At 40.9% G+C, this 21757-nt stretch overlaps 1 protein-coding gene and 1 long non-coding RNA gene across 3 annotated transcripts; both read left to right on the top strand.

The window, feature by feature from the left end:
• Nucleotides 1-975: 975 nt before the first annotated feature.
• LOC145425185 (uncharacterized) lies at nt 976-3270 on the top strand. 2 transcript variants are annotated; one of them, XR_013905846.1, is made up of 4 exons: nt 976-1971; nt 2055-2217; nt 2337-2529; nt 2825-3259. It is a non-coding gene; the product is annotated as an uncharacterized LOC145425185 (long non-coding RNA). The 2 variants fall into 2 exon arrangements; XR_013905845.1 differs by having other exon boundaries at nt 2337-3270.
• Nucleotides 3271-4847: 1577 nt separating this feature from the next.
• Nucleotides 4848-15725, top strand: LOC113032466 (uncharacterized). Its single transcript, XM_080294806.1, has 15 exons — nt 4848-4923; nt 5092-5193; nt 6064-6135; nt 6304-6405; nt 7302-7373; nt 7542-7659; nt 8712-8857; nt 9729-9800; nt 9969-10070; nt 10280-10385; nt 12075-12145; nt 12246-12519; nt 14510-14668; nt 14747-14803; nt 15233-15725. Exons 1-15 carry the CDS (start codon nt 4867-4869, stop codon nt 15478-15480), a joined length of 1758 nt encoding a protein of 585 aa, XP_080150932.1. The 5' UTR covers nt 4848-4866; the 3' UTR covers nt 15481-15725.
• Nucleotides 15726-21757: the final 6032 nt, after the last annotated feature.

Genomic DNA, 21757 nt, shown 5'->3' with positions numbered 1-21757 from the left:
GTCAGATTGTAATGCTCATCAGAGAAAACCAAAATATAGTCTTTTTATTATTTTTTAATTTATTCATCCATCCATCCATCTTCAACTGCTTATCCGAGGCCGGGTCGCAGGGGCAGCAGCCTAAGCAAATTTATTCAATTTTACTATAATGATGTATCAGTCACAGTCTTATAATACACCTTCTTTTCTAAGAAGGTTATACTTAGTGCATGTGTGAGTATATGTACAGTGAACTGGCTTTACACACCATGTGTCCTTTTAAACCAGATTTAATCAGTGTGTGTGTGTGTGTACAGTAGACTGGCTTTACACACCATGTGTCCCTTCAGAACAGACTATACTTTGTGTATATGTATGATGACATCACTGACCTTGTACACCAGACTGTCCTTATAGACCGAGCTACAGAAAAGTCTCTACAAACCACCAGAATGTCTGAAAAAATAGCCTTTTTTATATCTCAGTCGAGCAAAGAAAATGTTTACATTTTAAGTTGTGTATAGGTTTGCTGATTTTTTTTCATGATTTTTGATATGCATATTGTAGCTCTAGCACCTCTGGAACCCGGTGTCCCCATAGCCCTATGTCCAGTCTGATTTGCCAAAAATTTCAGAAATTGTCCCTCTAACCCAAGAAACGTGTGTGTGTGTGTGTGTGTGTGTGTGTGCGTCTATGTGGTATGGATTGACATTTGACCTGCGCTGTACCTGGGCTCCGGGGACATTTCGACTTTTTGCTGTGTATTCATGTGTCCCCCTAAAACATGACTTGTAAATGCATTTTTAAGTGTCTAAATAATAATTTTTTCTACTTCTTATGAGGTCATTATTTATCTTTTGACCTGTATTTGCTTAAACTGTAGTGTAAATTCATTTATTAAACTATAATTAAAAGATTTTCTGATTTTCTTAAAAGTCCACCTATACCCCTCACCTGATTTTTGTGTATTCCAGTGTATTGCACAGCGACGTTAGAGTGGATGTGTGTAGGTACTGCAATTTAATACACATTTTCAATACACACGGCCGGAAGTCATTGTGATTGGTAGGCTATATATATAGGCGGTACCTACAGGAAACGGCGCCACAACTTTCGCGCGCGTGCCCTTTAACAAGTGTATGTCGACGGCAATACGAAGACGGATTAAAAACACAAAGGTAAGCCTTTTTTAATGTAAAATGCACCATGACTTTAATACTATATGAAATTATAGGTGCACAGGCCTATATTAAACTGGTTTAATTTATGCTTTATGGACTGTTAGTGAGTCTTTGAAGAAGTAAAACGGCCCCAGCGTTTGTCATTGAGTAAATAAAATAGGGCTGACGACTAACCGCGTCAACGCGATAAAGCGGGCTAACCCGTGTTAGGATTTACTCGGTGTTAAAGCATTATTGTGGCTTAAACGTGTTAATGCCGACATCGCGACTAACGCGATTAACAATTAAACCAGCGCAGTCTGAGTCAAAATCCCTGATGTCGCTGTTAGCTAATTTCGGGCAGTTTGTCCAATGTCTGTCATTCTGCTGACAGCCCTAAAATAAAAGCAAGGGTATAAGTGTATTTAGTCGTGTATTTATTTATATGCCTGAAGAAAAAACTTCTTACAGTTTTGATGCCTAAGCTTTCTCAGTACTTGTATCACTCTCTGCAGTCGCCATTACAGAAATGTCACATGTCGCCATTTTGAGTACTAGGCCTTTAACATTTTAAAAGAAGGCATAAATTAGCACTATGAATAAGTCAGCTGTGTTTATGCTGTAAACTACACTACTGCTAGTTCTGCTACTACTGATGATGATGACAATGATGACGATAATCGTAATACTTTATATGCTTTGGTAATACAGCCAATCGTACAGGAGAACATGCGAAGGAGACGCATTCCTCCACGGGAGGATGCAGTCTGTCATGTTTCTGCTGGAAGGGACAAACTGGGACTTGATATCCACTACATAAATGCCTTCAAAGGTAAGTTGGTCTTTAGTTTGGATTAGATTTGGAGTTTGTCACTTTGTCTTTTGTCACTCACTTGGTATGCCTCTGCAATTCAGGTCGGGGCATTTTCACGACTGTTCCATTCCAAAAAGGAGACTTTCTTTTGGAATACAGAGGTAAACTCATAACAAAAGAAGAATGTGAGCGGAGACACAGAGTTTATCATGACAGCCTGAAGGTGTTCATGTTTGAATTCAAGTTTGATGGAAAACTCTGGTGGTGCGTATTATATCAGTGTAGTTTGATTAAGATTAAATGACACATTGCTTTTGATTTATGAAAAAAAAAAGCTTCCTAACTAACTAGTTAAGCTAATACTTTTTTGCCTAACCCCACAGTGTGGATGCATCTCAAGAAGATGGGTCATTAGGCAGACTTGTCAACGACAACCACATCAGTCCAAGTGCTAAGATGAAAATATTAAATATCAATGGAAAGCCCCATCTATGCTTATTTGCAAGCAGAGACATAAGTCCAGGCGAAGAAATAGACTATAATTATGGTGACTCGGATTGGCTCTGGAGATGCAAGGTATTTCTACAATTGTACTTTTTGGAACTGATAAATTGCATACCCTAAGCCATTTTTACATTTGTACCTACTCAAATTGGCTTAACGTGACTTAGGGCATCTAGTTTTTCACTGAAATTGAGTATCACCTACTGTGCCTGGGGTAACTATAGCAATGCAGCCGAGCATCCAGTGATATAAATGCCACAGCAAGCATGGACGTCAAGGTGACAAAATGCCTGCTGCTCAGTCTATACTTTAGTGTTCAATTCAGGGATCACGCTGTTAATTTTGGTCGCTATTTCAAACATTTCAGAGTTTCAAAAATGATGGCTTGGATTTTCACGAAGGAGGCGCACTCATAACTTATCGAGTGACACCATTGACCAGCCACCTGGTGGCATTCAGTCTATGTCAAATTTTCTGATCACTTTGGATCACTTGGAACCTTGGTGCAGTAGTTACTGAAAAACTACATGGTACTATAACCTACTGGAAAAACAGGGGTAGGTACTAATGGAAAACAGGCAATTGTGATGGCTGCCACATCAAAGCCCTCTAAAAGCACTAAAAAAATATCAGCAGGTATGCAGAAATAAAAAATGGCTTTCGGTTTCTAAATTTTAACAGTGATTGATGTTTAATGTGATTCTACACAGCAAAATCTCCAGTGTTAAATTAACACTGGAGAGTGTCTATAAGGGTCCACACCTCTGAGTGTTAAATACAACACTGTTGAGTGTTAAATTAACACTTTTGACAGTGTTATATGTTTAAAAGTAACCTAGTCAGTTTTGAAGATTAACAATGGCTAACACTGAGCAGTGCTGATTTTCTAACACTGGAAAATAACTCAAAATGTTAGAAATATTCCAGTGTTAGAAAATCAGCACTGCTCAGTGTTAGTCTTTGTTAATCTTCAAAACTGACTAGGTTACTTTTAAACATATAACACTGTCAAAAGTGTTAATTCAACACTCAACAGTGTTGTGTGGACCCATATAGACACTCTCTAGTGTTAATTTAACACTGGAGATTTTGCTGTGTAGCCTCTTTAGTTAGATTCATTTTAAATTTTGTCCCTTGAAGATAAATGGGCCCTAGTGACAGTTCGTTGCTGCTACAGGTGATTGTTTTACTCCTTTAGCAATGGCTTAAAAAATAAAGAAATCACACTGACTATTTGTCTCTTAATCATAGGGCCTTAAATTCTCTATACATGACAGTGAATATTTTAAAGACAATAGCTTGAAACTTATCTTTCTCATACAGTTTATTTAATGTTTCAAAAGCCTCTTCAAAAATGCACTGTATATTCATTCTCTATCTGTTACACACGAAGACGGAGACCAGCCAGATTCAGAAGACTGTGAGCTGCCTAAAGCCGCAACCAAACAGCTTTCCAAACAATGATCTGGACCTGAAACATCCAGAGCCTGAAAGGGTAAATATAATCCAGTGTACCACTTAATGAACTAATAATTTAATCTATCATCATTCTTTATGGATGCTGTGTGTGTGTGTGTTTGGCAGTCACCTGGGTGTGATGTGATTTACATGGACCGTGGCTTGTAGGTCCTTTTCATTGTTTCAAAGTGCAAGTCTGGATAACATCTGTGTGTGTGTGTGTGTGTGTGTGTGTGTGTGTTAACCACCCAAATGTGACTTAGGAGGACCACACTGTTATTGGGGGACTCCGTCAAAGTTTGCTTCATGGTGACATCACTCTGGTTTTAGGAGGGGTCTTCTCGTATGTCTTGACAGTTTGACCTACAGCATGCAGAGCTGACTGCATGTGCTTTGTTTCTATGTTGAAATTTTTTGAAACTCAGGCTTGAACATTAAGATAGATAGTACTATACAACTTCTTAACTTGTTTTAGGCACTTTTTACTGCTGTAATGCATGGGCTCTCTCTGGCTGTGTACTCTGGCTTCTTCCCACAGTCCAAAGATGTAGCTTATGGGGTTAGGTTAACTGGTGATTCAAAACTGCCCTTTGGTGTGAATGCAAATGCTTGTCCTTCCATGTTAGACTGGCGATCTGTCCAGGTTGTACTGCCCTATGGTAGCTGGTATAGGCCCCAAAACTGCTACCCCACAATCCTGATAAGGATAAGTGGAAGAGGATGGATGATTGCAAAGGAATCAGTTGTTAATTATTGTAGCCAGTATTTTTTTCAGAAGAAAACATTTCTTGAGTGGAAAGCCCCCCCCCCCCCCCCCCCCCCCCACACACACACACACACACACATGCAAATTAAAGACAGAAGCACAGGACTGCCCAGTACAGTTGCAAGAAGAGCACTTGGTCTAATCTTTGTGCCATCTTTTCTTTGTTGCAGGATCTTGATGAAGAAATGCCTCAGCAAGGCTCAGAAGCCATGCATTCTTCTTCAGTGCAAGATTTTGAAGAGGTAACATTGACCTAGGACAGATTTTAATGAATGTTTCTCATGCACGATGTGTACCTTACGCTATTTGCCGATAGTGAAATGGTCTATTCATCCTCTTGAGTGATGCATTTTTAGTAACTGTCAGATTACTGTTCTTTTGTCTTCATTCTCTATCTGTTACACACGAAGACTGAGACCAGCCAGATTCAGAAGACTGTGAGCTGCCTAAAGCCGCAACCAAACAGCTTTCCAAACAATGATCTGGACCTGAAACATCCAGAGCCTGAAAGGGTAAATATAATCCAGTGTACCACTTAATGAACTAATAATTTAATCTATCATCATTCTTTATGGATGCTGTGTGTGTGTTTGTGTTTGGCAGTCACCTGGGTGTGATGTGATTTACATGGACCGTGGCTTGTAGGTCCTTTTCATTGTTTCAAAGTGCAAGTCTGGATAACATCTGAGTGTGTGTGTGTGTGTGTTAACCACCCAAATGTGACTTAGGAGGACCACACTGTTATTGGGAGACTCCGTCAAAGTTTGCTTCATGGTGACATCACTCTGGTTTTAGGAGGGGTCTTCTCGTATTTCTTGACAGTTTGACCTACAGCATGCAGAACTGACTGCATGTGCTTTGTTTCTATGTGGTTTGAAACTCAGGCTTGAACATTAAGATAGATAGTACTATACAACTTAACTTGTTTTAGGCACTTTTTACTGCTGGTAGTGCATGGGCTCTCTCGCTGTGTACTCTGGCTTCTTCCCACAGTCCAAAGATGTAGCTTATGGGGTTAGGTTAACTGGTGATTCAAAACTGCCCTTTGGTGTGAATGCAAATGCTTGTCCTTCCATGTTAGACTGGTGATCTGTCCAGGTTGTACTGCCCTATGGTAGCTGGTATAGGCCCCAAAACTGCTACCCCACAATCCTGATAAGGATAAGTGGAAGAGGATGGATGATTGCAAAGGAATCAGTTGTTAACTATTGTAGCCAGTATTTTTTTCAGAAGAAAACATTTCTTGAGTGGAAAGCCCCCCCCCCCCCCCCCACACACACACACACACACATGCAAATTAAAGACAGAAGCACAGGACTGCCCAGTACAGTTGCAAGAAGAGCACTTGGTCTAATCTTTGTGCCATCTTTTCTTTGTTGCAGGATCTTGATGAAGAAATGCCTCAGCAAGGCTCAGAAGCCATGCATTCTTCTTCAGTGCAAGATTTTGAAGAGGTAACATTGACCTAGGACAGATTTTAATGAATGTTTCTCATGCACGATGTGTACCTTACGCTATTTGCCGATAGTGAAATGGTCTATTCATCCTCTTGAGTGATGCATTTTTAGTAACTGTCAGATTACTGTTCTTTTGTCTTCATTCTCTATCTGTTACACACGAAGACTGAGACCAGCCAGATTCAGAAGACTGTGAGCTGCCTAAAGCCGCAACCAAACAGCTTTCCAAACAATGATCTGGACCTGAAACATCCAGAGCCTGAAAGGGTAAATATAATCCAGTGTACCACTTAATGAACTAATAATTTAATCTATCATCATTCTTTATGGATGCTGTGTGTGTGTGTGTTTGGCAGTCACCTGGGTGTGATGTGATTTACATGGACCGTGGCTTGTAGGTCCTTTTCATTGTTTCAAAGTGCAAGTCTGGATAACATCTGAGTGTGTGTGTGTGTGTGTGTGTGTGTGTGTGTGTGTGTGTGTTAACCACCCAAATGTGACTTAGGAGGACCACACTGTTATTGGGGGACTCCGTCAAAGTTTGCTTCATGGTGACATCACTCTGGTTTTAGGAGGGGTCTTCTCGTATGTCTTGACAGTTTGACCTACAGCATGCAGAGCTGACTGCATGTGCTTTGTTTCTATGTTGAAATTTTTTGAAACTCAGGCTTGAACATTAAGATAGATAGTACTATACAACTTCTTAACTTGTTTTAGGCACTTTTTACTGCTGTAATGCATGGGCTCTCTCTGGCTGTGTACTCTGGCTTCTTCCCACAGTCCAAAGATGTAGCTTATGGGGTTAGGTTAACTGGTGATTCAAAACTGCCCTTTGGTGTGAATGCAAATGCTTGTCCTTCCATGTTAGACTGGCGATCTGTCCAGGTTGTACTGCCCTATGGTAGCTGGTATAGGCCCCAAAACTGCTACCCCACAATCCTGATAAGGATAAGTGGAAGAGGATGGATGATTGCAAAGGAATCAGTTGTTAATTATTGTAGCCAGTATTTTTTTCAGAAGAAAACATTTCTTGAGTGGAAAGCCCCCCCCCCCACACACACACACACACACATGCAAATTAAAGACAGAAGCACAGGACTGCCCAGTACAGTTGCAAGAAGAGCACTTGGTCTAATCTTTGTGCCATCTTTTCTTTGTTGCAGGATCTTGATGAAGAAATGCCTCAGCAAGGCTCAGAAGCCATGCATTCTTCTTCAGTGCAAGATTTTGAAGAGGTAACATTGACCTAGGACAGATTTTAATGAATGTTTCTCATGCACGATGTGTACCTTACGCTATTTGCCGATAGTGAAATGGTCTATTCATCCTCTTGAGTGATGCATTTTTAGTAACTGTCAGATTACTGTTCTTTTGTCTTCATTCTCTATCTGTTACACACGAAGACTGAGACCAGCCAGATTCAGAAGACTGTGAGCTGCCTAAAGCCGCAACCAAACAGCTTTCCAAACAATGATCTGGACCTGAAACATCCAGAGCCTGAAAGGGTAAATATAATCCAGTGTACCACTTAATGAACTAATTAATCTATCATCATTCTTTATGGATGCTGTGTGTGTGTGTGTGTTTGGCAGTCACCTGGGTGTGATGTGATTTACATGGACCGTGGCTTGTAGGTCCTTTTCATTGTTTCAAAGTGCAAGTCTGGATAACATCTGAGTGTGTGTGTGTGTGTGTGTGTGTGTGTGTTAACCACCCAAATGTGACTTAGGAGGACCACACTGTTATTGGGGGACTCCGTCAAAGTTTGCTTCATGGTGACATCACTCTGGTTTTAGGAGGGGTCTTCTCGTATGTCTTGACAGTTTGACCTACAGCATGCAGAGCTGACTGCATGTGCTTTGTTTCTATGTTGAAATTTTTTGAAACTCAGGCTTGAACATTAAGATAGATAGTACTATACAACTTCTTAACTTGTTTTAGGCACTTTTTACTGCTGTAATGCATGGGCTCTCTCTGGCTGTGTACTCTGGCTTCTTCCCACAGTCCAAAGATGTAGCTTATGGGGTTAGGTTAACTGGTGATTCAAAACTGCCCTTTGGTGTGAATGCAAATGCTTGTCCTTCCATGTTAGACTGGCGATCTGTCCAGGTTGTACTGCCCTATGGTAGCTGGTATAGGCCCCAAAACTGCTACCCCACAATCCTGATAAGGATAAGTGGAAGAGGATGGATGATTGCAAAGGAATCAGTTGTTAATTATTGTAGCCAGTATTTTTTTCAGAAGAAAACATTTCTTGAGTGGAAAGCCCCCCCCCCCCCCCCCCCCACACACACACACACACACACACACACACACACATGCAAATTAAAGACAGAAGCACAGGACTGCCCAGTACAGTTGCAAGAAGAGCACTTGGTCTAATCTTTGTGCCATCTTTTCTTTGTTGCAGGATCTTGATGAAGAAATGCCTCAGCAAGATTTTGAAGAGGTAACATTGACCTAGGACAGATTTTAATGAATGTTTCTCATGCACGATGTGTACCTTACGCTATTTGCCGATAGTGAAATGGTCTATTCATCCTCTTGAGTGATGCATTTTTAGTAACTGTCAGATTACTGTTCTTTTGTCTTCATTCTCTATCTGTTACACACGAAGACTGAGACCAGTCAGATTCAGAAGACTGTGAGCTGCCTAAAGCCGCAACCAAACAGCTTTCCAAACAATGATCTGGACCTGAAACATCCAGAGCCTGAAAGGGTAAATATAATCCAGTGTACCACTTAATGAACTAATAATTTAATCTATCATCATTCTTTATGGATGCTGTGTGTGTGTGTGTTTGGCAGTCACCTGGGTGTGATGTGATTTACATGGACTGTGGCTTGTAGGTCCTTTTCATTGTTTCAAAGTGCAAGTCTGGATAACATCTGTGTGTGTGTGTTAACCACCCAAATGTGACTTAGGAGGACCACACTGTTATTGGGAGACTCTGTCAAAGTTTGCTTCATGGTGACATCACTCTGGTTTTAGGAGGGGTCTTCTCGTATTTCTTGACAGTTTGACCTACAGCATGCAGAACTGACTACATGTGCTTTGTTTCTATGTGGTTTGAAACTCAGGCTTGAACATTAAGATAGATAGTACTATACAACTTAACTTGTTTTAGGCACTTTTTACTGCTGGTAGTGCATGGGCTCTCTCGCTGTGTACTCTGGCTTCTTCCCACAGTCCAAAGATGTAGCTTATGGGGTTAGGTTAACTGGTGATTCAAAACTGCCCTTTGGTGTGAATGCAAATGCTTGTCCTTCCATGTTAGACTGGTGATCTGTCCAGGTTGTACTGCCCTATGGTAGCTGGTATAGGCCCCAAAACTGCTACCCCACAATCCTGATAAGGATAAGTGGAAGAGGATGGATGATTGCAAAGGAATCAGTTGTTAACTATTGTAGCCAGTATTTTTTTCAGAAGAAAACATTTCTTGAGTGGAAAGCCCCCCCCCCCCCCCCACACACACACACACACACACACACACACACATGCAAATTAAAGACAGAAGCACAGGACTGCCCAGTACAGTTGCAAGAAGAGCACTTGGTCTAATCTTTGTGCCATCTTTTCTTTGTTGCAGGATCTTGATGAAGAAATGCCTCAGCAAGGCTCAGAAGCCATGCATTCTTCTTCAGTGCAAGATTTTGAAGAGGTAACATTGACCTAGGACAGATTTTAATGAATGTTTCTCATGCACGATGTGTACCTTACGCTATTTGCCAATAGTGAAATGGTCTATTCATCCTCTTGAGTGATGCATTTTTAGTAACTGTCAGATTACTGTTCTTTTGTCTTCATTCTCTATCTGTTACACACGAAGACTGAGACCAGCCAGATTCAGAAGACTGTGAGCTGCCTAAAGCCGCAACCAAACAGCTTTCCAAACAATGATCTGGACCTGAAACATCCAGAGCCTGAAAGGGTAAATATAATCCAGTGTACCACTTAATGAACTAATAATTTAATCTATCATCATTCTTTATGGATGCTGTGTGTGTGTGTGTTTGGCAGTCACCTGGGTGTGATGTGATTTACATGGACGAAGTTTATTAGTTGATATCTGCAACTGAATTGAAAACACACCTTTCCAACTGTCCAAAACAAATAAATGTTGCAATATTTTGCTAACAGTGTCACAATCATCGTCTGGTGTGCACAACAATATCATCTTTGGACAAGTGCATTCAGTGTGTGGGACCGGTTTCCTCCCTCAAGTGGCTTGGCTTTAAGTGCAAAGGTGAGACATTTAGTGAATAGGTACAGTGTATAGTAAAAAGCATTAATAGAGTTCAACAAGTTAAGACGTGCTGAAATGAACACTGCTCCCTTTTTAATTAATGGGTGGTCACGTCTAATTAAAGAAATGCAGTATTACCTCATTGGTGCAGGACCTTGTAAAAATGGTATACTTGGGATTGTCCTCAATTCCCCATTCCATAACATAAACTGCTCAAAATAATAAAGGGAACACTTAAACAATGCGATGTTACTCCAAGTCAGTCACACTTCTGTGAAATCAAACTGTTCACTTAGGAAGTAACACTGACAACCAGTTTCACATGCTGTTTTGCAAATAGAGTAGACAACAAGTGGAAATTATAGTCAATTCACCATAATAAAGGACTGGTTCTGCAGGTGGTGACCACAGACCACTTCTCAGCACCTATGCTTTCTGGCTGATGTTATGGTCACTTTTGAATGCTGGCGGTGATTTCATTTTAGTGGTAGCATGAGACAGTCTACAACCCACACAAGGGGCTCAGGTAGTGCAGCTCATCTAGCGTAGCACATCAATGTGAGCTGTGGCAAGAAGGTTTGCTGTGTCTGTTAGTGTAGTGTCCAGAGCATGGAGGTGCTACCTGGATGTGGAGTAGGCCATAGGAGGGCAACAACCCAGCAGCAGGACCGCTACCTCCACCTTTGTGCAAGGAGGAACAAGAGGAGCCCTGCAAAATGACCTCAAACAGGCCACAAATGTGCATCTGTCTGCTCAAATGGTCAGAAACTGACTTCATGAGGGTGACTTGAGGGTCCAGCATCCACAGGTGGGGATTGAGCTTGCAGTCCAACACCATGCAGGATGTTTGGCATTTGCCAGAAAACACAAAGTTTGGCAACTTCAGCACGGGCACCCTATGCTCCTCACAGCTGAAAGGAGGTTCAAACTGAGCACGTGACAGTCTGGAGATGCCGTGGGGAATGTTCTGCTGCCTGCAACATCCTCCAGCATGATCATATTGGCAGTGGGTCAGTAATGGTGAGGGGTGGCATTTCTGTGCCTGCCAGAGAGCCTGACTGTCATTGGGTAACAAGATGAGGTCCTCGGACCCTTTGTGAGACCACATGCTGGTGCATTTGGCCCTGGGGTCCACCTAATGCGAGACGACACTGGGCCTCATGTGGCTGGAGTATGTCAGCAGTTCCTCCATGACAAAGGCATTGATGCTATGGACTGGCCCGCCTGTTCCCCAGACCTGAATCCAATTGAGCACATCTGGGACATCATGTCTCACTCCATCCACCACAAACTGTCCAGGGGTTGGCAGATGCTTTAGTCCAGGTCTTGGAGGAGATCCTTCAGGAGACCATCCGCCACCTCATCCCGAGCATGCCCAGGCATTGTAGGGAAGTCGTACAGGCATCTGGAGGCCACACACATTCAACTACACACTTTCATGCCACTCAACTACCTAAAGAACAAAGTATTTAATAAGAATAATTCCTTCATTCACATCTGGGATGTCCTTTTTTGGGGGGGGGAGGGGGATTAGCAGTGTATGTGTAGTCATTAAAATATCCTTAATGTGAACAGTTTTGTTTTTTTTTGTTTTTTCAGCATTTGACATTACTGCAATGCTTTGACAAAAAACTACTTCACTTAAATAGAACTGCAAAGCTAAATTAAGTCTATCAAAATGTGTTTCAGTTTGTTTAGGGGTCTGGCACAAATCTTGCCTTGCAAAATTGGCAAATCAGAATTGCCACCAGTCAACACAGGTGTGTATCCCATTCATATTTGGCTTGACTTTTTTTCAGTTTATTTTTTACCTGTCTAAAGTATTGATCAATTAAAAAAACTTTTGTTCTTACATTCCAGAAAGAAGAAATTTCTGAATATTCAGGGGAGGATGGATTGCCACATTCAGTTCTGGATCAAATATCAAGCGATGATGATGGCAACCACAGCATATCAGAAGAAGAATATGTGCCAGATTCAGAGTCATATGATGAAGATTCAGATGAAGACATCTCATTATTGCCAAGCACATCAAAAGGTCTGCTATGCCAAGATGACATCTCCAAAGCGCATGAACAATCAGATTCAACGAATTTAATCCACAACTTGACAAAGGACAAGCCACAAGATAAAAGTGAGCTTTGCGAAACTGAATCAGAAAAAATGACTTTAAGTAAAAGAAATTACTGCTATTTTTGTGGCAAACCACAAGCTAAAATTTCCCGCCACCTGAAAACGCACAAAACGGCTCCTGATGTTGTGCATGCATTTTCCCTGCCTAGAGACTCAAACGAGCGTAAAAGTCTGTTAGAGAAATTGAGAAATAAGGGAAATTTTAAGCATAATGCTGCAGTTTTGCATGGTGGAGTGGGACCACTGAAAGTGAAGAGAAGACCCAAGATTAAAGCAGTAGAGGGAAAGTTTGCTCATTGCTTTTATTGTCAAGGGATGTATGTTCGCAAGGATCTTTGGAGACATGTCCGCAGATGTCCTAACAAACCAAAAGATGACACGGATAAAGAACCTGGAAGAACCAAAGTACTCGGCCTGGCTTTAACTCTGGAGTCTCAGTGTTATCCGCAGGTGTCAAGTGGAGTCTGGAAGGTTCTTGCTGTTATGAAACAAGATGAGATTGCCTCAGCTGTGCGAAATGACTTTACTGTTATTCAGTTTGCCCAGTCCCTCTACAATAAACATGGACAAGACCCTACAAAGTATGATTATATACGACAGAAGCTTCGTGAAGCGGGACGTTTGTTGTTGTGTCTGCGCACAGAATTCTCAGTGCATAACATGGAAGAAGCTATTAAGCCTGCTAATTTCCAGAGAGTTGTGCAAGCAGTAAAGAAAGTTTCAGGTTTTGATGAAGAGACACTGTCATACAAAACTCCAAGCCTTGCGCTGAAACTGGGACATACACTGCATAAAATGTCTGACATTATCCATTGTCGTGCCCTCATGACAGAGGATGAAGCCCTAATCAAGTCCACTGATGCGTTCAAGAAGTTGTATGTCTCCAAATGGTCTGAGATGGTGTCTCACCGTGCCTTGAACACATTGAGTGAGGCAAAGTTTAACAAGCCATCAACATTGCCCTTTACAGAAGATGTTCGGATTCTCCATCACTACCTTCAAAAATCTGCAGAAAGTGCCTTTTGCAGCTTGGAGAACGAAGCCACAGCTCAGAATTATGCCCAACTTGCACAAGTTACACTCTCACAAATCATTGTGTTCAACCGAAGACGTTCTGGAGAGGTTTCAAAGATGCGCCTCAAAAGTTTTCTTGAAAGAGACAAAACAGCACTCCACACAGATGTTGCCATGGGGCTCTCAGAAATGGAACAGAGACTCTGTAACTATTTCTGTAGAATAGAAATAATGGGAAAAAGGGACAGAAATGTTCCAGTTCTGCTAACACCAAGCATGCTGGATGCTCTGTCACTACTGGTTAGTAGGAGGCCTGACTGTGGTATTTGTGCCACTAATATCTACCTCTTTGCAAGACCCCGATCAATGAGTCATTACAGAGGAATGGACTCCTTGCGTGTTCATGCACACCAGTGTGGAGCAAAGCAGCCTGAGTATCTAAGATCGACACAGCTCAGAAAACATGTTGCCACACTCTCACAAGTCCTTAATTTGAAAAACAACGAACTTGATCAGGTTGCAGATTTCCTGGGTCATGATATCCGCGTTCACCGCGAATTCTACAGATTACCAGTTCCCACAACACAGCTGGCCAAGATTTCCAAACTGCTTTTAACACTGGAAAAAGGACAACTTTCCCAGATCCAGGGGAAATCACTGGATGAGATCAAAATAGAAGGTTTGTATTGAAAGGAGCAAATATTAGGGCAGTAGTTGAATATTATGCTTTATCAACCGAATTAAAACCTAAAAGCACAGACCATTCTGTTAAATGTCCATGATTTAAGGTTCTTGAAGTCTATTGTTTCATCACTTTGCAACATTTGGCAAACTGCAGAGTGGTGGCCTTAAATAGTAAAACTATGTACTATAATTTCCAGTATTTGTTCTGTATTTTGTCATATCTCGTTGTTAATGTGAGGTTTTTGGGGGGTTTGTGTTTGGTTTTTTGGGGGGGTTTTCCCACAATTTCTCAGATGAAATTGCATTAAGTGATGCTGAAACAAAGGACAGTGAGAGTGAATCAGATGATGATGACACAGCACTCACAATGTTGGCGTGTGGCACCAGTGAGCCTGTACATGCAGTAGCTGATTCCACAAACACAGCGCAGCTCCAAGACACTGTAGATTGTGGTAAGTTACCACTAGCTTGGTTTCTGTGGATAAAATGTTTGTTACAAATATTAAAACTTAATCAAATTGTGTAATCAGCAGATGAAGGACCACTCACAATGCCTGCAGCAAGTGAGACTGCTGCTCCCTCTGAAGGTAAGGGGTGCAGTTGGTTCTCTAAGCTTATTATTGTTTCATCACTTTGCAACATATGGCAAACTGCAGAGTGGTGGCAAAAAGTCACTTGGATGAGTGACAAAATGTTTCTCCCACTGAAAACGCTACGTCCAGATTAACAGAATCAACGTTTTGGGATTTACTTACCTGGATGATTGAGCATGCATCAAGAGACTTTTATTCAACTTTTTATTCAGTCTTTTATTCACAGCGGAACACTAAATGTCTCATTTTAGAAATTTGATAAATTTTCAAAGAGAATTTTAGCTCGTTTTGATATTGATGGTAGCAACACATTTCAGAAGTTAGTACAGGGTAGCATCCATTCTTTTAACCACCAAATGTTTTTTGTTTTTTTTGTTTGGTTTTTTGTTTGTTTTAACTACTACTACTTTATATATCTTCCAGAGAAAAATGCTGCTCAATCCCACAATTCCCGAAGAGCTCCCAAAAACATGTGGTCCAAGGCTGAGGTTGCTGCAGTGATGAGGTATTTTAAAGACCACATAAACGAAGGGAAACTAGCCACCAAAAATGAATGCAGTCATTGCAAATTGGTAGAAGATCCGGTGTTGGCAGGAAGAACAGTTCAAAACATAAGAGATTTTGTAAGAAACAGAGGATTAACTGCAAAAAGGCAGAAAAAAATGAACTAAAATAACTGTTTAGAGAGCTGTGGTTTTACATCTTGGTCAGATTGCCAATTGTTGTTAACACTGATGTTCTGTTTAAAGAAAAAAAAGTTCTTGTTAAATACAGAAGTAGTTTGTATTTCATAATTTTTACATTTAATTTATTTAGGGTTTTTTTTGACGGGTTATATTTAAAATAAAAAATTATAAATGCATATTTTCTCCCCTTAATATTTACCTTTAAACTATTAAAATTCATTTTAAATGTTTTTAATTTTTCTGTTTTCTATATTTTTATATTTCTGTGGGAAGTGTGGGCATTTTTGTCCATAGATTTCTTTTTTTATTTATGGTTAAAATTAATGTTCAGATCCAAGAACACTAATAAAATGATGTTCCAGTAATCCTGTGTCCTGTCAGATGTGTATTCATGGTAATGATGAGCTATTTACATATTACATCATTGTCCCTTTAAAGACCCAATATTGTTTTTTTTGGACCTCATAAAACACATTGTTGTCAAGTGGACAATGTCTCCAGAAAACACAATAGAGTCTGGTTGGTGTGTATCAGTGTATCTAGACTTCTATAGGGAGTGTATGAGGTCTGAAGTGACCCAAATTTTTTTCAGATTTTTTCGAACACTTTAACCTCGCTCCCTTGGCTCTAAGTCCTTTCAAAAGGGTAGTCCACTTAAACCACCACCGGGCGGATTGACGTAGTATAGTCCCGCCATACCACATAGACCCGTGTGTGTGTGTGTGTGTGTGTGTGTGTGTGTGTGTGTGTGTGTGTGTGTGTGTGTGTGTGTCAGTCAGACCTCCTGCTGACCAAAGGGTCGTAAACGCAGGAAGGTTACATCAAAAGAAGCACAAGGATGTGTCTGTGATAAAAGACTACAGCCCCCCACCTTGATCCTCGAGAATCTGGGGGGAAGGACAGTGGAATTTCTTTCATCAGAGTTAAAACAATGTACAAATGGTAAACATAAAAATGACAAACATTTAACAATTCACTCTAACACCAGACCCCACCGACTCCGCCCCCCTCTCCAGGATGCTCACAGGACTCTGCAGGATCACACCCGTCTGAGGAAACGGAACTCAACATTAAACTCGCAACCTTCCACCTGCTGTCGATGGCACTGAATGAGTACGTGCAGGAGATATGTTATGGATGCCAATCCGGTCACCCCAGCCAGTTACAACACAGTTGCCTGTTTGAGCTGCCTGTGTTTTTCTTCGAGACCTACTATGATGAGGTGATGGAAAAGCTCCGGACGCCCCGATTCATCCCAGCCATCCGTCTGTTTGTTTGCTCATACAGTGTCAGTGAGGCTAAAGCACAAATCATCAGCACTGCAGAGCGTCTTCTGTGTGAACTGAGATCAGTGCCGCACATTGTTTGCACCACTGATGAGAATGTCGGATACCTGCTAAATACCAATCATCACACCCGCGGAGTTAAATCAGCGCTGCTCCACATGATTGGAAACTACTGGTCTGGGAGACACAAGATTTAATGTACATCTGTTATAAAAACCTTACTGTGCACTACACAGAAAATTAAATAAAAACGTATGCTAACACTTTTTTCTGGTCATTTGTATTTGTGTTTGGTCAAAGTGATTATGGAAAACACGCTGAGAAAAATATATCACAACCCTGCACACCCAGGGGGTTTAGGAAGTGTAAAGAAGCTCCGTATCGCTGTCAGTGAGGCAACAGGCTTAAAGCCGTCATTACCTGACGTGGAGCGTTTTTAAAAGGAGATGACACATATACTCTTCATAAACCTGCAAGGATAGAGGACACAGAAATGCAAGGATACAGAAATAGAGTTTTGGTTAACGGGATTGACAAACAGTTTCAAGCTGGTTTGGTGGACATGCGTGAATATTCTGCGGATAATGATAATGTTAGGTACTTATTGACATGCATAGATGTGTTTTCTAAGTATGCATGGGTTAGGTGCCTTGAAACCAAGACAGGACAGGCATTTGCTGAGGCTTTTGGTGATATTCTGGGAGAGGGCCGTGTGCCTGAAAAACTCCAAACAGATTTAGGGAAGGAATTTTATAATAAACATTTAAAAAACTAATGGAGCAGCATAACATCACACATTTTTCAACCTTTAGTGAAATGAAATCATGTGTGGTAGAGCGTTTTAACCGCACCTTAAAGGGGAAAATGTGGAAATACTTAACATCAGTTAACTCGCCAAGATATGTTAATGTGATCCAAGATCTTGTACAGTCCTATAACATGTCTTATCACAGCTCTATCAAAATGACCCCCACCGAGGTGTGCAAAGATAATGAGAAAGCAGTCTTTAACACCCTGTACAAAATGAAACCCCAAAAACCGGTGACTTTTAAATTTAATGTGGGCGATACAGTGAGAATATCTAAACTACGAGGCATATTCTGAAAGGGTTACCATCAGACCTACACAGACGAGTACTTTACCATAAAGGAGCGTTTAGGAAGAGACCCTCCCGTATACAAACTGGAGGATCTCACAGGAGCTGCAGTGAAAGGTGTAATTTATGAATACACAGCAGGTGACTATTGACAAAAACAAAAGGTTTAAAATAGAGAAAATACTTGGCAGAAAAAAAGAGGACCGAAAAAAGTTAGCGCTGGTCAAATGGCTCGGTTGGCCTTCTCATTTGAATTCATGGATCCCTGAAAAAGACATCGTTGAAGTGTGATTAACAGAGACGCCGCAGCTCTGCATACTTTCATTCTGCACTAGACAAAGACTGAGGAAGGAAAGAAGGAAGGAAGGAAGGAAGGAATGGATAAAACGAACAACAACAATGCAGGCTTTTTTTTTAAATGTATGATCCAGTCAAAAATGGAGCATTGTCCATAACCGTGATTGAGCTGTCTGTGGGGCATTATGCATCTGTGGCGCAGATAATAAAAGAATTAAATTTTAAATGTCAGCAACATCAAGCCACTACCGACATTAAAACACAATACAGTGAAGTTAGTAACTATGTTAGTGTTATGGGCCCTCGGGGCACAGTTCTCACATTTAGAGGGAGACTGGCAGGAATCTTAGGATTCAAATCAGAAGACCCGTTTGTACTTCATTATAAAAACACATACGCACCACATCCTGCAGACGTATACGGCGGAAAATAGAACATTTTTATTTATGCAGATATCGTTGATTACCAGCTTGTGGGTGACGCCCATGCGCGGCTATTAAGAGCAATAAATATAACAGACGATGACCGTCGGGGAGCCATTCTTCAATTTGACAGCCCACACTACACACCAGTCTCGAAATCCTTAATCGATGACATAGAAATTGATTTGAAAGACGACCAAAATCAACACATACCCTTTTTATACGGGAAGGTGTTTGTCAAGCTCCACTTCTGACCCATAAGACACCATTTTTTAAAAATAAGGATGTCTGTCTACAACACAGATGAAGCAAAATATGTAAGATGTTATTTAAATCAGGCTGGTGGCGAATTGAATGGTTATATTGGGACCAGCATGGCGCAGGTCTGGGAGGTTTGTTCAGCAGCCTGTTTAGAATTGCTGTACTGTTGTTTAAAAAAGGAGTCAGCATAGTCAAACCCCACCTAAAAACAGCAGCATCAGGCATAGTGTCTGATGTGATATCCAACATAACCAAGCCAACATCTACTAAGCAGGATGGCAACAGCTTGTATGTGTATACACCCAAACCTTCTAAGACCCCTCCCACTGCACGCATGTGTGATACGCCGCCGCCTACAAATCGTAAAACGACAAAACCTGCCAGGAAAGCCACCAAACGGAGACAACCACGCGGAGTGAAAAGACCCAGAACCAGTCGTTCAAAAACTACAGCATGTGACATCTTCTAAATGGCTCTGTTACACAACCAATCAGAGAATGTCTAAAAACAGAGCTCAATCTTTTTACTGTCCCATACACACAAACGTCCATAGAGAAAACGACCTTTATTGAAATTCCACCAGTTTCTGCAATCACAGACAGAGGTCCAATCGAGTTTTACATCTCATCGTCCGGAGAGGATTACCTGGATCTAAACGATTCCTATATCTACACACGAGTAAGAATCACAGATGCTGACGGCACAAACTTAGGCAGGGATGCAAACGTGGGACTTGTTAATTATCCAGGTTGCACCTTATTTAGTCAGGTAGATGTAAATTTGGGGGATCGCTTGATGAGCCAATCATCCAACACGTATCCATACAGAGGCATAATAGAATGTCTTATCAATTATAATAAGCAGACTTTAGACACACAGTTCAGCAGCGCTTTATTCTGTACAGACACAGCCTCACACATGAATGATGCATGTATAGAAGGGGAGAGCCAGGGTCTGGTGACCAGAGGTACTTATACAGCGAATAGCAGTATTGTTGAATTGATTGTTCCAGTACACGCAGACCTGTTTTTTCAAGAAAAATTATTACTTAATGGAATCGATCTGTCGCTGAAATTTGTGCGCTCTAAAGACGAATTTGCTCTCATGACTGGAGCTAACACCGCGTATAAAGTTAAAATTGTCTCTGCCAGCTTATTTGTGAAAAGAATCAGTGTCTCACCAAGTGTCAGGCTGGCACACGGCAAGGCGCTGCATCATGCAAATGCAAAATATGCTGTAGGCAGAGTTTCTTTAAAGACCTTCTCCACACCTGCTGGGGCAAGAATATCAACTAATTTATTTATGGGCAGGTTGCCTAAATTTGTCATCATTGCCTTCGTGGATAACGAAGCTTATCCTGGTTCTTTTACACGTAATCCATTTAATTTTAAACTGTGATATAGAATTCATGTGTTTATACGCTGATGGACAGTCGTATCCGGCCAAACAATTCCAGCCAAATTTTCAGAGAAAACACTACACCAGAGAATTTTATCAGCTGATACAAACCACTGGAAGACATTTAAAGGATAGACCATTGGCCATAACACGTGAGGACTTTGGCTACACATTATTCTGTTTCAATCTGGAAGCTGATGAAGGACATTCAGGGAATGTATCGTTAGTTCAAACAGGGAACGTGAGGCTGGAAACCCGTTTCAGAAATCCGCTACCCCGAACAACGAACCTGGTGTGTTACTCTGTATTTGATTCAGTCATCCAAATATCTAATATGAGACAAGTGCTGCTGGACGACTACTAAAGATTCAAAATGAATACAATAGAACTAACCAGCGTTGTTAAAAGGATTAGTAACAGGGCTCATCTTCTAGGCGTCTTAGCATGTGACCAGCTGCCAACAAAGCCCATCAGATATCCATGCATGGGCATTGTGAATACAGATCCATCAGACTTACCTGGGAAGCACTGGTTGGCGTTCAATATCACAAAAGACAAGCAAGGGTACTTTTTTGACAGCTTCGGTAACTCACCTGATACGTTTTCACCCGAGATAAAACTTTTTCTTTTAAAAACACCGCTCGGATATTGTATTCTGGGAGACAGGTTCAGAAGGACTTTTCGGTAACCTGCGGACAACACTGTGTGTTTTTTCTATATCATGTCCAAAAAGGAGCGTCTTATTCAAGACTAATTAATATGTACAGTGATAACCTTGTTTGTAACGATGCAATGGTTTGTCATTTTGTTAACAAAATAAGACCTGTTTCTGCATGTTTTGAAAATAACTTTGATTGTGTGCAGCGCGGATACTGATTCAAGTAACAAATAATAAAAGATAACAGAAGAGAATATCGTTTCATCTGATATTTATTTTCACCTAATTGCTAAAAACATTATTTAGTAAAAATACAATCTTTAAACATCAGCACAGAGTTCAAAAAGTAGTAAAAAGGGTAAAACTGTCATCTGTTTAACAAAACAATATAGACATAAATAAGAAAAACACACATAAGTAGTAGTATATAAAAAGGGAAACAAATGCGAGGCTAAATGATCTTTTTTTCAAGAATAAGAAAAACAAACATAATTTTAAAATTCATTAAAAATCGATCCACCCGCTTCTACTCTGCCTTAATTTTTTATGTGTGGTAAATAAGCTTTGATCACTCAGTGACCGCTTCTTGTGCAAACCATTTGTTTCAACACTCGGGTCGCCAGTGTCGCCTTTATATTGGCTAATAGTCCTCCTCACCTCAGCATTAGGAAAAGCAGACAGAGGAACATTTAAGCGGGTGAGTGTTTTTAAAAATGTCGACCACCCTGCAGGCCATGAAACATCTGTTGCTCTACGTGTTGCTGTTGCACTTTGGATCAAATCATAGAGATGCGAACCTCTGATTCTCTGGTTGTCAATAATAATCTCACCCCTATCATTCCAA

The sequence above is a fragment of the Astatotilapia calliptera genome, chromosome 3 (assembly GCF_964374335.1).
Source record: "Astatotilapia calliptera chromosome 3, fAstCal68.1, whole genome shotgun sequence".
Lineage (NCBI taxonomy): Eukaryota > Metazoa > Chordata > Actinopteri > Cichliformes > Cichlidae > Astatotilapia > Astatotilapia calliptera.
The sequence above is the reverse complement of the archived record's forward strand: the minus strand, read 5'-3'. Positions and strand labels throughout refer to the sequence as shown.

What these genes read in the sequence shown, in the direction of transcription:
- LOC113032466 (XM_080294806.1), top strand. Translation starts at nt 4,867, where the DNA reads ATGCCTCAGCAAGGCTCAGAAGCCATGCATTCTTCTTCAGTGCAAGAT. An exon ending in AAGGGTAAATATAATCCAGT is followed by an intron (nt 7,660 to 8,711) that starts GTACCACTTAAT and finishes AGTAACTGTCAG; the next exon opens with ATTACTGTTCTTTTGTCTTC. An exon ending in CAGTGCAAGATTTTGAAGAG is followed by an intron (nt 9,801 to 9,968) that starts GTAACATTGACC and finishes TTACACACGAAG; the next exon opens with ACTGAGACCAGCCAGATTCA.